The following is a 14757-nucleotide window of genomic DNA, read 5'->3' on the forward strand; positions in this document are numbered from 1 at the left end:
TTTTTCCCCCTTTTTCAGATGGTTGTTTTCCTATCTTCACATCCATCCCTAAGGGGATATTGTGAAGTAGTGGACGGATTTGCAGCCTGATTAACTGTCTACCGGCCACAACGTAACCATCTTTAGACTAGATTATGCGGTGGTTATTCCTATGCAGTATAAGAGTTTTATGGGCTCCCATAACCCATACGTTGAGGGGGATCCGCCCACACCCACTGGATGGGAGTAGCCCGCTGGATGTCAACCCAGAATTCAGAGCCGGAGCTCTGGTTTCCACTCACTAGGGACCAATGTCCCTTCTAAGCTGCATGGCTGCACAATTCTCTGCTGTCCCCGCATAGCCTGGGACTGACTTTTTCAGTGTTCAGTTTCGTGCATGTGCACCCAAAACAAATTGGGGGGTGGGGGAGACATTGACTGGCACTGTCTGGAGCTGGCTCTGAATCCTCAACCTTTTGACTGAGGTAGAAATGCTCCACTAAGCCAAAGTCTTATTCCCTCTCAAGTGGTGGATGCTATGGATGATGGACAAGGGAAATGGGCCACCAATGACTGAAGACTGCATTTGTCTTGGTTGTAGAATAAATGTTGCCCTCAGTAGTTCCCTTCCCATACCCTTTCTCAATCACTTGTGCTCCCCCCACCCACTTGTTCCCATTGCATCTCTTCTCCCCTTGCCTTCCTACCCACCTCCTCATTGCCATCACTAGTCGTACCTGGAAAGGGAGGTCTGAGAACACTAGGGCAGACTCTGAGATCACAGAGCGGTGCCCTGGAATCTAAGAGCATTGGGCTGAATCATGGAACACTGGGAAGCTGTGGTAGGAGTTCTGATATCAGGTTGGGGTCGGCGGAGGGACGGGTAGACGGAAGGAGGAGGTCTGTGGAGCAGGACCTGGGACTGGGAGGGGTTTTGGAACATTGGGGTAGTGCTGGTGTTTTGTACCATTGTGGGTGAGGAGGGGCCCAGATGAATGGGACCTGAACAGCCCTTGGCCACTTTAGAACTATCGAGCTACAATCCCCCATAGTCCATTATACTCCTTCCTCACCCCTCTCTTGCACCGTCAGTTTCCCCCTCTCCATCACTGCTTTCTACATTGTTAGCCAGCTTGTTAAAATTAATACACAGAACATTGAGGGAAAGAATTTGACGATATCTGCTTCCCAGTGTGTGCCAGAAGTACAGAAGCAGAAAATGTATTTTTTTATTGTGTTTTTATTAAGTTCGAGCTTTAGTAAACATAAATTTTTATAAGCAAAGTTAATTATTTATGCAGTTTCAAAGTTTTTAAAGTTTAAAAATTCCTTTAAGCTTCAAAATATGGTTCAAAAAGAGACCTTTTGATCGAAATTTCACAGCAATAAACAGGCGAGTGACCATTAAAAAATCTGTTCTTGAAAGAAAACCAAGAAACTGTGATCAAAGGTGTTGATCACAGGTCTTGTCTGTCTGAACAGTTCTTGTTAAATGCAGTATTTGTTAATAATGCTAGATTTGCCTGAACTAAAGCTTTAAGAATTTAGTCTTGATTTTCCCAAAAGATTTTCAAAGAAAGTAAGTAACACTCAAATCCTCAGAGGATGAGGGGATACGCCTTTTAATTTCTAATTGGTTAAACGCTGTTAGGGAAATTCTGCAAACTGCACATGATTCGAATGTACAGATGTATTTGAATGTCTGTCTGACCCTCTTCAACTGTTGAAAAATATCTATTCAATGCCCAGGTTTTTTGAGATAAGATGAAGTCTTCATGTAAAAAAATTTAGTGAAGGTATTAAAAAATGTAAAAGACAGTTCAGTTGATAAATGTAATCATGTTATCAAATATGTAATTTAAATGTTTTGTTTAAAACCTTATTTTGGTCAGTAAAAATTTCAGTTACTGAAAAAAAAAATGGTGAACAATTATTTTTGATAAAACATTATGAATGATTTCAGAGACAATACATGGTTAATCTATTATAAATATTGGGAGATGAAAAGTGTTATTGGAAATAACGTCTGTGGACAGGAGTGTATGCCACATGTATTTTTTTCTATACAATAGATATGCTGATTGTGTTAAGGTATAAATAAATGAATAGTTTTTCTGTGTACACATTGTGTGTGAAGTTTTGATATGTCAGATTGAAAACTGCAGTGGGAATCTTACAAAAATTCCAGTATGCAATTTACCTCTATCTGTTAGCTCTATGGTGTGTTGTCTCTGCAAGGGCAGAACACAAATGAAGTGGATCTTTGATTGTAAGTGGTGCAGTCTGCTTACATAAACTGTCATCATGTCATTTGAAAATTATATTTTAAAAGTACAAATTCTAACAGTAATGATCGATAGTGGAAGAATCTTACAAGGATGGGAATCTACTCTGTTCTCAGTTATAGAACCTATAGAACTAGGCTATTTGGCCTATTTACGAGAATGTTACTGGGGATGAAAGACTTCAGTAACCTGGAGGGCCGAGAGAAACTGCAATTGTTCTCCTCAGAGCAGAAAGGTTAAGAGGAGATTTGATAGGTGTTCAAAATCATGAATGGTTTTGATAGAGTAAATCAGGAGTAACTGTTTCCAGTGGCAGAAGGATTGGTGAACACAAGGCAGATTTAAGGTAATTGTCAAAAAAAACATAGGCGACATGCAGATATTTTTTTCACGCAGGAAGTTATGATCTGGAATGCACGGCCTGAAAGGATCGAGTCTGGTTGCTCAACTCTCTACTCTCTCAACGACAGCAATACATTTCCTATGATTAGGGGACTATAATGACACACCATATTCCAGATAGCAACATAACAGCATTTTACACAGCGGCAATATAATCTCCTGATTTGTATTCTATCGCTCTGCTAACTTGTCATTGTTACTGCAGCCATTTATACTTCATAAACTTGAATTTGCACCAAATATAACACAAAAAATAAGCGCAGGAGTAGACCATATGGTCTCTCGAGCCTCCTCCACCATTCAATAAAATCATGCCTGATCTTCTACCTCAACTCCACTTTCCTGCACTGTCCCCATATCCCTTGATTTCCCCAGTGTCCAAAAATCTATGTATCTTAACCTTGAATATATTCAATGACTCCACATCCACAGCCCTTTGGGATAGAAAATTCCAAAGATTCACAACCCTCAGTGAAAAAATTCCTCCTCATCTCAGTCTTAAATGGCCGATCCCTTATCCTGAGACAATGCCCCCTAGTTCTAGACTCCCCAACCAGGAGAAACAACCTCTCAACATTTACCCTGTCAATCCCCCTCTGAATCTTGTATGTTTCAATGAGATCACTTCGTTCTTCTAAACTTCAGAGTATAGGCCCAATCTACTCAAACAAGCTATTTTAAGAGAAACGGCTTGTAAACTTGGATAAAACAAAATTAAATTATTTATGTTAGAACGCAACAGTGTGCTTTTTTAAAAAAAAAGACACAATTTCTAATTCATCAGATATTACATAGAACCAACATTTTAGTGGCGGAAAATACTGCATTAAAACTCATTACAGCACAAGATGCCAAGTTCATGTTCAAGTGCGTTACTTGTCAGATGTAGAGTCCAACACACAAAGTTCCCCAATATGCATTAGTTCTAAGAGTTCAGTTTTTGAGGCAGAAGTCCTTGTGTGAATTTCAGTGAAATCGAAGGAAAAGTTGAAGTTTTTAAATACACAGAAAGGATGTATTGCACAATCCCAATTTTCAACAGGATACTGGTCTCTAAATGGAAGACAGTTTAAGTCCAGCAGAATTGCTTAGTGATTACACAGATGGATATACTAAATGACTGAGAATCCACAGCCCTATAGGGTAGAGAATTCCCAAGATTCACAACCCTTTGAAGAAATTTCTCCTCAAACTCGGTGCTAAATGGTTGACCCCTTATCCTGAGACTATGACCCCTAGATTCTAGACTCTCCAGCCAGGGGAAACAGCCTCTCAACATTGACCCTTTCAAGCCCTCTTGAGTTTTATACGGTTCAATGCGATCACCTCTCATTCTTCTAAACTCCAGAGAATATACACCCATTCTACTCAACCTCTCCTCATAAGACAAGTTTCTTACCCCAGGAATCAATCTAATGAACCTTTGTTGCATCTCCTCTAAGGCAAGTATATCCTTCCTTGGGTAAGGAGACTAAAACAGTACACAGTACTCCAAGTCTTGTCTCACCAAAGCACTATATAATTGCAGCAAGACTTCCTTACTCTTGTACTCCAACCCTGTTGCAATAAAGGCCAACTCCATTACAATAAAGGCTAACATACCATTTGCTTTCTTAATTGCTTGCTTTACCTGCATGCTTTGTGATTTGTGTACAAGGACACCAAAATTCCCCTGCATACCAACATTTACTTGAGTGTCTCCTTTTTTAAAAAAAAATTCTGCCTTTCTACCCTTCCCACCAAAGTGAATAACCTCACATTTCCCCACTTTATACTCCATCTGCCATCTTGTTGCCCACTCACTTAACCTGTCTATATCCCTTTGTGCCCCCCTTACAGCTTACTTTCCCACCTAGCTTTGTATCGACAGCAAACTTGAATACATTACACTCTGTCCCCTCATCTAAGTCATTGATATAGATTGTAAATAGCTGAAACCAAAGCACCCACTAGTTACAACCTGCCAACCTGAAAATGATTCTTTTATTTCTACTGTTTTCTTTCCATTAACCAATCCTCAATCCAAGCAAATATTTTACCCCTAATCCCATGAGCCCTGATGTTGTGTAACAGCCTCTTGTGTGGTACCTTATCGAATGCCTTTTGCAAATCCAAATATACTATATCCATTGGTTCCCCCTTATCTATCCTGCTAGTTACACCTTCAAAAATTCTTATAGGTTTTTCAAACATGATTTCCCTTTCATAAAACCGTGTTGACTCTGCCCAATCATATTCTGACTTTCTTTCTAAGTGCCCTGTTATCACGTTCTTGGCTTGTTTGTGCTAATGTCGCTTTTAAATTACCCATTAAATGGAAAAAATTTAACTGGGGTTTTAACAGCGCATTGACTGCTAAACAACTGTTCTGGCCCTGAATAACTATTTTTTATATTTGTAGAATGTCCATTCTAATTAAAAATTACAATTGTTTTGAAAAATTATTTAAAAAAAAAAGTTTATTCATGATATTTCAGCTTCTACCTTATCCCCATGTGAAAGTCCCAATCGTTATTTTGCACTCTAACATTTTTTTAAAGTGAGGATAAAAGCTGCCTTTTATTTCCTGGTTTGCTGTCTGAGAATTCTTCAGTGTGATTGGCAGCTCAGGCAGCTTGATGGTGTCATTGCTGCATCGGCATAGGAATCCCTTATTCACAGTGCCACAATCAATTACACGTCGAGCAACCTCACGTTTTCGCCACCAAGATTGCAAGATCTCTATGGCCAGCTTTCTTCGAGGTACGCGGTGACGCCTTTGCTTCACCGCCGACCGCAAATTACAAACCAGTAGGTTTATTTGCAATGAACCAGATCTCTGTCCTGATCAGAATGCTGTGTGAATATTCTGTTAAACATGTACATCCCGCTTTTGACCCATTCCCTCTCCCCACCTCCCGATCTCTCTCTCTCTCTCTCTCTCTCTTTCTTTCTTTCTCTCTCTCTCTCTCTCTCTCTCTCTCTCTCTCTCTCTCTCTCTCTCTCTCTCTCTCTCTCTCTCTCTCTCTCTCTCTCTCTCTCTCTCTCTCTCTCTCTCTCTCTCTCTCTCTCTCTCTCTCTCTCTCTCTCTCCCTACCTACCTACCTACCTACCTACCTCATTTATGCACATTCATCAGCATTGGCCATCTAATTTTGGGCGGGCAAAAAGAGATTAAGAGAAATTTCCTTGCACAGAGATGTTGGAGCATGGGATGCTTTGCCACATGGAGTAATTAAGGCAGGCCCACTGCATCACTTAAGGGAAGAGTAGATAAACATTTGAAAATGGGGCCTGAGAAAATTTCAAATGAATCTTTGGTACTTTTGTGTTCCTTCACTTCTAAAAGAGCCTTTTTATATTTAATCAGGATGGCATCAGTACGATGATATTATCTGTGCCGCACCCAAAGAAGGTTTTTTCGTGAATTTGAAGAACCGCTTTATAACGAGTAATAAAACTGATGTAACAAAAGGAAAAATACTAGCTGGGGAAATCTTGGTGTGCACCATGTTTGATATTCTTTCAACATGGAACGAAAAGAATTTAAAGTGTTTCCTGAATCAACTGCAGCAATTCTTTGAAGTTTATAAACGCCCTATGGTTTTTGAAGAACAACCAGTTCATTGGACATCCCTTCACTTTGGGGAGAAACAAGTAAGTTGGATTATTAACTGTTGCGATGGTTTATTCATTTCAGCAGTATGATTCTTTGCAGAAATTATCCTGTGTTTGAAGAAAGGATGCTTATTCTGAGAAAAATATACAAAATGTTAACAAAAACTAATGTCAACTTGAACAGGCAAATCTTTACATGGAAATATTTTAATCAAAATTCTTCCTCATTCATCTTCACTTAAAGATAAATTGTTGGAGGCTGGATGAAGTCACAGGACACTGTCCTCTTTTCTAATACTTCCTCCTAAAGATAGCCTCATGAATTACTTGATTTTGTTGACCCATGGCATACTGAGCTGAACTCTAGATGCCACCTTTGTTCTTTTTCTCTTAGCACTGGCAGCACTTGGAAAAACATACTTAATTGCTACGTGGTCGTTTATATATTTTGTAGAATGTTAGATAAATTGACTGCTTAGAAACAGCTCCTACAACAATTCTAAAGCAGGGGACAGGTTTTAAAAAAAAAGTTAACTGAATATAAAGTTTAATTTATAATTTTATAAACTATAAGTTGTAGAAGATGCTCTTCCTCCTTTGCCCCTCTTGTTACCCCTCCTTCCCCTTCTCCTCCTCTGTCCTATCGTTAAAAATCTTACGAATACGCAGACTACCTATCAACATTTTCCATTATCAGTTTATATAACCGAATTTATAATAGGTTCTGCCTTTGTAAACGTGTCACTTTGCACAATCTGGCCACCAGCTTCCGACAAATCACAATGCTTTCTGAACATTTTTTTCATCATTTTGTTTGTCCTTGGCAACGGAAATTTCTAATATTCAAAATAATGATTCAATTGATTTTATTAAAGTAGATTTTGCAGTATCAATATTTTTAGCATTTATGTTGTCTTGTGCCTTTTTATGTCTTCAAAGTTTTTACTTGGAAAGCCTCCTCCAAATCCCTGTGCATGGACTTGATATTTTTGCCCAGAGCTTATGACTCTGCATCATTTGGATTATGTAGCCTGAGCATGTGGCAGCTCCCAGTATTGTTCAGTCAACTGGATTGATGGATTTTTTTTTTTTTGTTTAGCTTCTATTAGTTTCCACTCAAAGTTAAATGTAAGCATTGCAATGACTAAGAATTGTCAGACCGAGAGAGACAAAGAGTATCTTTTTCAAATAAAATACAAATGAGTTGGATTCGGAAAGCCATAATTACCAACTGTGTTGTGTTCGAACTTAAGAAATAGGGCAGGAGTAGGCTTTTCGGCCCCTCAAGCCTGCTCCGTTGCTCAATAAGAGGTACCAGCGGATTGGAAAGCAGCTAATGTAATGCCTCTGTTTAAAAAAAAAAAAGGGGGCAAACAAAAGGCAGGTAACTATAGGCTGGTTAGTTTAACATCTGTAGTGGGGAAAATGCTTGAAGCTATCATTAAGGAAGAAATAGCAAGACATCTAGATAGGAATAGTGCAATCAAGCAGATGCAACATGGATTCATGAAGGGGAAATCATGTTTAACTAATTTACTGGAATTCTTTGAGGATATAACGAGCATGGTGGATAGCGGTGTACCGATGGATGTGGTGTATTTAGATTTCCAAAAGGCATTCGATAAAGTGCCACACAAAAGGTTACTGCAGAAGATAAAGGTACGCGGAGTCAGAGGAAATGTATTAGCATGGATCGAGAATTGGCTGGCTAACAGAAAGCAGAGAGTCGGGATAAATGGGTCCTTTTCGGGTTGGAAATCGGTGGTTAGTGGTGTGCCACAGAGATCGGTGCTGGGACCACAACTGTTTACAATATACATAGATGACCTGGAAGAGGGGGCAGAGTGTAGTGTAACAAAATTTGCAGATGACACAAAGATTAGTGGGAAAGCAGGTTGTGTAGAGGCTGCAGAGATTTAGATAGGTTAAGCGAATGGGCTAAGATTTGGCAGATGGAATACAATGTCGGAAAATGTGAGGTCATCCACCTTGGGGGAAAAAAAAAACAGTAAAAGGGAATATTATTTGAATGGGGAGAAATTACAACATGCTACGGTGCAGAGGGACTTGGGGGTCCTTGCGCATGAATCCCAAAAAGTTAGTTTGCAGGTGCAGCAGGTAATCAGGAAGGCGAATGAAATGTTGGCCTTCATTGCGAGAGGGATGGAGTACAAAAGCAGGGAGGTCCTGCTGCAACTGTGCAGGGTATTGGTGAGGCCGCACCTGGAGTACTGCGTGCAGTTTTGGTCACCTTACTTAAGGAAGGATATACTAGCTTTGGAGTGGGTACAGAGACGATTCACTAGGCTGATTCCGGAGATGAGGGGTTTACCTTATGATGATAGATTGAGTAGACTGGGTCTTTACTCTTTGGAGTTCAGAAGGATGAGGGGTGATCTTATAGAAACACTTAAAATAATGAAAGGGATAGATAAGATAGAGACAGAGAGGTTGTTTCCACTGGTCGGGAAGACTAGAACTAGGGGGCACAGCCTCAAAATACGGGGAAGCCAATTTAAAACCGAGTTGAGAAGGAATTTCTTCTCCCAGAACGTTGTGAATCTGTGGAATTCTCTGCCCAAGGAAGCAGTTGAGGCTAGCTCATTGAATGTATTCAAATCACAGATAGATAGATTTTTAACCAATAAGGGAATTAAGGGTTATGGGGAGCAGGCGGGTAAGTGGAGCTGAGTCCACGGCCAGATCAGCCATGATCTTGTTGAATGGCGGAGCAGGCTCGAGGGGCTAGATGGCCTACTCCTGTTCCTAATTCTTATGTTCTTATGTTCTAAGATCATGGCTGATCTTTAACCTCAACTCTACTTTCCTGCACTGTCCCCATATCTCCATATCCCTTGATTCCCCTAATATCCAAACATCTAGCAATCTCTGTCTTGGATATACTTAACGACTGATCCTCCACAGTCTTTTGGGGTAGACTATTCCAAAGATTCACGACCCTCTGAGTGAAGAAATTTCTCCTCATCTCAGTCCTAAATGGCCAACCCCTTATTCTAAGACTGTGACCCCTGGTTTTAAACTCTCCAGCCAGGAGAAACCTCCTCCCTACATTTACCCTGTCAAGCCCTGTAAGAATTTTGTATGTTTGTATGAGATCACAACAACAACTGAGTTTGTGGTGGGGACCAAAAACAGTGGCTTCGGTCTTCCCAATATTCAATTGGAGGAGATTTCTGCTCCTCCAGAACTGGATGTCGGACAAGCAGTCTTGACCATTTAGTGACCGTGGAGGGTCGAGAGAAGTGGTAGAGAGATAGAGCTGGGTGGAAACTGACAGTGTTTCCAGATGATGTCGCCTGAGAAATAGGAGGGGGCCAAGGATAGATCCTTGGGAAACACCAGAGATGACAATGCGAGAGCGGGAAGAGAAGCCGTTGCAGGTGAGCCTCTGGCTACCATTAGAGAGAGAAGAATGGAACCAAGCAAGTGCAGTCCCACCCAGCTGGACCACAGTGAAGAGGTGTTGAAGGATAGAGTGGTCAACCGTGTCAAAGGCTGCAGAGAAGTCAAGAAACACGAGGAGGGATAGTTTGCATTTGTCACAGTCACAAAGGATATCATTTGTGACTTTGATGAGAGCGGTTTCGGTACTGTGACAGGCGCAGAAATCGGATTGGAGGGATTCAAATATGGAATTGCGGGAAAAATGGGCACGAATTTAGGAGCGACAACACGTTTAAGGACTTTGGAGAGGAAAGGAAGATTGGAGATGGGGCAGTAGTTTGCAAGGACGGAGGGATCGAGGATTGTTTTTTCTAAACTTGAGAATATAGGCCTAGTCTACTTAATCTCTCCTTGTAGGACAAATCCCGCCCCCCCCAATCCCAGGAATCAGTCTAGTGAACCTTTGTTGCACTCCTTCTATGGCAAGTGTATCTTTCCTTGGGTAAGAAAAGAAAAACTCTACACAATACTCCAGGTGTGGTATCATCAGGGCCTTTATATAATTGCCCCGACCTGCGAGGGAACATCAGCAGCAGGTCGGGCCATAAAAGGAGCGGTGCTGTGGGCTCTGGAGCGGCCATGCCACTAGAAGGTACAGTGCGAGTTGGTGCAGGAGGGCCACGGCAGCAAAGAGGGCAACTGGATTGGACATCATCAAGGTCCAGGTGGGTGATTGGAGTGTGGGCACAAGCGGCAACAGATCGTGGAGCGACCGTGATCGGGGCCCAGGAGAGGCGTGAGTTCGGGGCCAGAAGAGGCGTGGGCCCGGGGCCAGAAGAGGCGTGGGCCCAGGGGCAGCACGGGCCAGCCCACACTGCGATATGTGTGCGCACTAGGTCCGTGCAGCAGAGCAGGTCTCCAGTCGTCTTGGTTAATCCTTGCCACTGGACCAAGACCTAGCTGTCAAGCCTGTGTGGTGATTGGTGTGCAATGGTCACCATATGTTAAAAAGATCCATGCACAAGCATCTTCCACCCTTCAACATGTAGTTCAGGACCAGAAATATCAGGTCCCTCATTGAAACACATGTGAACTCATCCTTTTTTGGCATGGAAGCAAGTCGTCCTCGTTTCGAGGGACTGCCAAGATGTATGATATAATTGCATTAGGACATCTTTACTCTCAGATCCTCTTGTAATAAAGGCCAACATGCCATTTGCTTTTCTAATTGCTTGATGTACCTGCATGTTAACTGTCAGTTGATAGTAATTAGAATGGAACCATCACATTCGATGTTTGCAGAAATCCCGTAGAAAGTCACAAATCAGTGCTGTGACAAATTTGAATTCCTGAGCCCTGCTCTTCCCCCCCCCCCAAATCATGTCCTCTCACTGCTGATGGATACTAAGGATCCACCAGTGAGCCAAGCCCCCAGTTGTGCTAAACATCAATTTCACTTTCCAGAATTCTGCCAAACCCCAGGTTCCACCTCTACAGTGATACCAGATCAAAGGACTTCCACTCCAGCACTGCCAAACCCCAGGATAATTCCCCACCTTTTGCGAAAGCCAGGACCATTCCCCTGTGAAATGCAGGTCAACCTCATTCGCTCCTCCCAGCATTGTTGAATATTGTATCTACCTCCAGTTGGTCCATCTCACATACCATCTTACGGCATCTTCTCCGTTTTAAGAAAGGTAAAGGATAAAAGTTAAATAAATGGGTAAAGGAATATGTAATGTGTGTGTTATAAAAGATTACGCATTTACAGGGTTGTGGAATTCAATCTGTAAAATCCCGGAATCATTTTAACAAAATTGGAATTTGATTTATTCTCGCTGTAAATCAGTGAACTTTATTTTTCCGTTGCATGATATAAATCAGGGCTTCTTATCCGACGCTCTGAGTGAAGATTTCAAGGAGCCTGCCAAAAATACACTGTATCATACCTGCACACTGCCACTTTCACCTTCCAAACAAGCAATTTGTCCTTCACTTCCAGCATGGTCACTGGTAAAATCCAATTGTTAACCCGATTTTATTTTTGCCGCTTTTTGGTCGTCTCAATCTTGCCGTGCATGTGTAATGGTAAACACAGCGGTGCCGCTGATGTTAGTCCGCTTTTGTGGCGTGTAAATGCCGTGCGGTAGTTTGTTAGCGGCAGCGGAGCTGGACAGCAGCCCTTGAAGTATCAGGTGAGGCAAGTGAAACAGGACTAGAACAAAATGGCTTGACTTAAGTTCGGGACTGGAGGACACTGTACTCCCTGGTGCTTTGATTCACCGGCAATTGGGCAATGCTCACGGCAGAGAACGAGCAGTTAGAAAGAATTCGGAGCAATGGTGAGTGTCAAGTTTATCATCAAGGAGTGAGGCAGATTACAGCCCTTCTCAATACATGAAGTGGTGTTTAATCATCAGTGGCATCCACAGTAAGTCACATGTTTAAGCCAACATGAATGACTCACTCCTAATGCATGAGATTCACAGGTCTTAGTTTCATCATTTTATAACTTTATCCCCCTTTCTACAATGTAGATGTTGCTTTTTTGATTTCCATCTGCAAAGTTCCCACGTATAACTTCTCGTGGGGAGGGATTATTGCGTTTTTAAGATCCCACATGCAACCAAAATGCTGCGGATTCTGGAAATGTGAATTAAAAACAGAAAATGTTGTAAAATATTCAGCAGGCGGAGCGAGAAATGGAGTTAACGTTTCAGGTCGATGACCAGTTCTGACAAAAGGTCATCGACTTAAATTGTTAATTCTGTTCCCCTCTCCCCACGGATACTGTCTGACCTGTTAAGTGTTTCCAGCATTGGAATTGAGATTTGTTGCTCAGCACCAGCAACAAGTTTCACATTAAGTAAGCATTCCCTTTACTTGTATCTTCATCTGTTAGAAAAATAATCAGACAAGCTTTGAAAGAAAGTGGGGCCTTACAAAGGTATGTAAGATACCTCTAAATTGAATGGCAATGTTTAATCTGAAACTCTATATTTCAAGTAGGACCCTGATACTGTATCCAGTACCGTGTTTAATAATTTCTCTCCATATTGACCAGAGTTGCTGTTGAAAATAGGTTCAGATAATGATTATGTTTATTGTTTAGGTTAAGAGTCTCCTGTACAAGGTTTTGAAACAAAGGGCTAAGCTTCAAATTTCAGAAACCGAGACAACGTCTGTGGAAAGCCGTCTACGAACAGGCGTGCTGCTATTGTACCTGGCTGACCACTATAAACTTGAAATACAAAAACCTGATCTGAACACAATTTGTGATCTTCTGTGCGTACAACAAAAATCAGCGAATGCCCTTACCAAGGACTACGAGGCACTTAAAGAAAGCTTCCATTTTGGGAAAATGTAAGAACTGTGTAAATGGGACAAAAGTAGTCAGATTTAAAAACATATTTTGCCTGTGCCATGGTTGAGCTCTTAAAATTTGATTCTCATTGGTCTGATATCGTTTAAATAATTGAGATTATGCAATCTCTAGTTTCAGTTTTTAAAAAAGGCAATATTTTTGCATATCTCAAATTAAAAATAGATTTTCATGCAAGTTATGGTTTTTCATGTTTAAAGTTCATGTGCTGTAAATAGTACAGTGAGGAATATCCCTGTTCCTGTTCAAATAGTGTAATCGGATCTCTTACATCTACATGAACAGGCACCTCTGACAATGCAGCATTTCCTCAGTATTGTACTTGGATGTAAGGCTAGATTTATGTGCTGAGGTCCTGGCATGGAGCTTGAACCTATGATGTACAATTTTATAGGGGATTGTCTTTATTTGGCCAGCTGACTATCTTAACATACTTGGAAATCCACTATCGTGCTGGAGTCTCCAACCCAAATTAGAGAAAATCCACATTAGTGGAATTTTTGTTCACCTGATGTGGAGTACACCTATTTATTTAAGCACATTGAACATATGTGTAATTTGGCAAGAACAGTTTTGCTTATTGGCATTGCTGGAGTTAAAGAAGGGCAAACTACCATTTACCAGAATAGAGCACTGGTATACTTTCCACATCTTGTCCAGTTGGGACCACTCCACATCTCAAGGCATTGGCTTGCAGGGTTATCTGGAACCAAGTAGAAGAATTCAAGCCCCCAGTGACGGGTCTCATAAATAAGCCAGGCTGGCTGGTTAATCACCAGGTATGTTTGCAAACCTGCATGGATCTACTATAAGATTACTGAGACTTCCACTGAGGATTATTTTGGTTCCAATCTCCCATCACAAGGCCTGCCATTCTGCAGCCAATTTGACCTCAAAAAGGCCCAACTTGTATTGATGTACCCCCCATCTTACTCACAAGGAGGATAGGCACTAGTAGTAATTAGACAACTGATAAGTTGGTTTGAGCTGTCAGTAGGCAGGCTGCAGATAACAGGAACTCCTCCCAAGTGGCATGGTGTGCAACACAACTCAGCAATTGATTACAGCAAGGACATGCATACCCCATCAAACAATGGTCCAAGGGTTAAGAGATTTGGACAAAAGACGCAATGAGTTTATTCAAATAGTCACAGTGCTAGGCAACAGTTCATTCCTTAACCTCTGAACTGGCAACTTGAATTCTTTTGTGAGGATGATGGGGTTTGAATTGGTTCATTTGCATCCATTTTAAAATATCTTCTTTGGGTTTCTGGAGTTTGATTTGGTCGGCCACAAGTGATACTTTATCTGTAAGATGCAAGCCATTCCAGCTTGGTAAGAATTTATTCCCTTTGGAATTTTCTTTTCAACTATAATTGAATTAAAATACTTTTTCTCCAATTTCGTAAGCTGTTGCTGTTGACCTTTTGCCATAGCATGCTTTCATTTCGTTAATACTTTTGTCTATGCTTTTCTGGGCAAAAAAAAATTATTTTGAAGGTTGAGTTTTAAATTTGTTACATATAGAGAGGCAGTTGTAGCACTTGCTAAATTTATATCAATGCAAGTTACTGTAAAAACTAACTTAAAACAGCTAACTCTGATGTTCAAGCTATGATTTATATATGATGCTTAAAAACCTCCCCTTTCCCCAGTAGCTTACTTATTACTGATTTGGTTGAACAAGAATGTTGATTTCTGATTACA

At 41.1% G+C, this 14757-nt stretch overlaps 1 protein-coding gene across 4 annotated transcripts in view; it reads left to right on the forward strand.

The window, feature by feature from the left end:
* The window catches only part of LOC139226791 (E3 ubiquitin-protein ligase rnf213-alpha-like), a 165936-nt gene that overhangs the window by 31270 nt on the left and 119909 nt on the right, over positions 1-14757 (forward strand). For 3 of the 4 annotated variants that reach the window (XM_070857804.1, XM_070857806.1, XM_070857805.1), the window contains exons 9-10: positions 6016-6302; positions 12781-13031. In XM_070857804.1, coding sequence (XP_070713905.1) covers positions 6016-6302; positions 12781-13031 — 538 coding nt within the window. Of the gene's footprint in view, positions 1-6015; positions 6303-11281; positions 11366-12780; positions 13032-14757 lie in introns of those variants that run through there. The other variant, XM_070857807.1, reaches the window with a different exon arrangement.

Source organism: Pristiophorus japonicus, chromosome 16, assembly GCF_044704955.1.
Source record: "Pristiophorus japonicus isolate sPriJap1 chromosome 16, sPriJap1.hap1, whole genome shotgun sequence".
NCBI classification, from domain to species: domain Eukaryota; kingdom Metazoa; phylum Chordata; class Chondrichthyes; family Pristiophoridae; genus Pristiophorus; species Pristiophorus japonicus.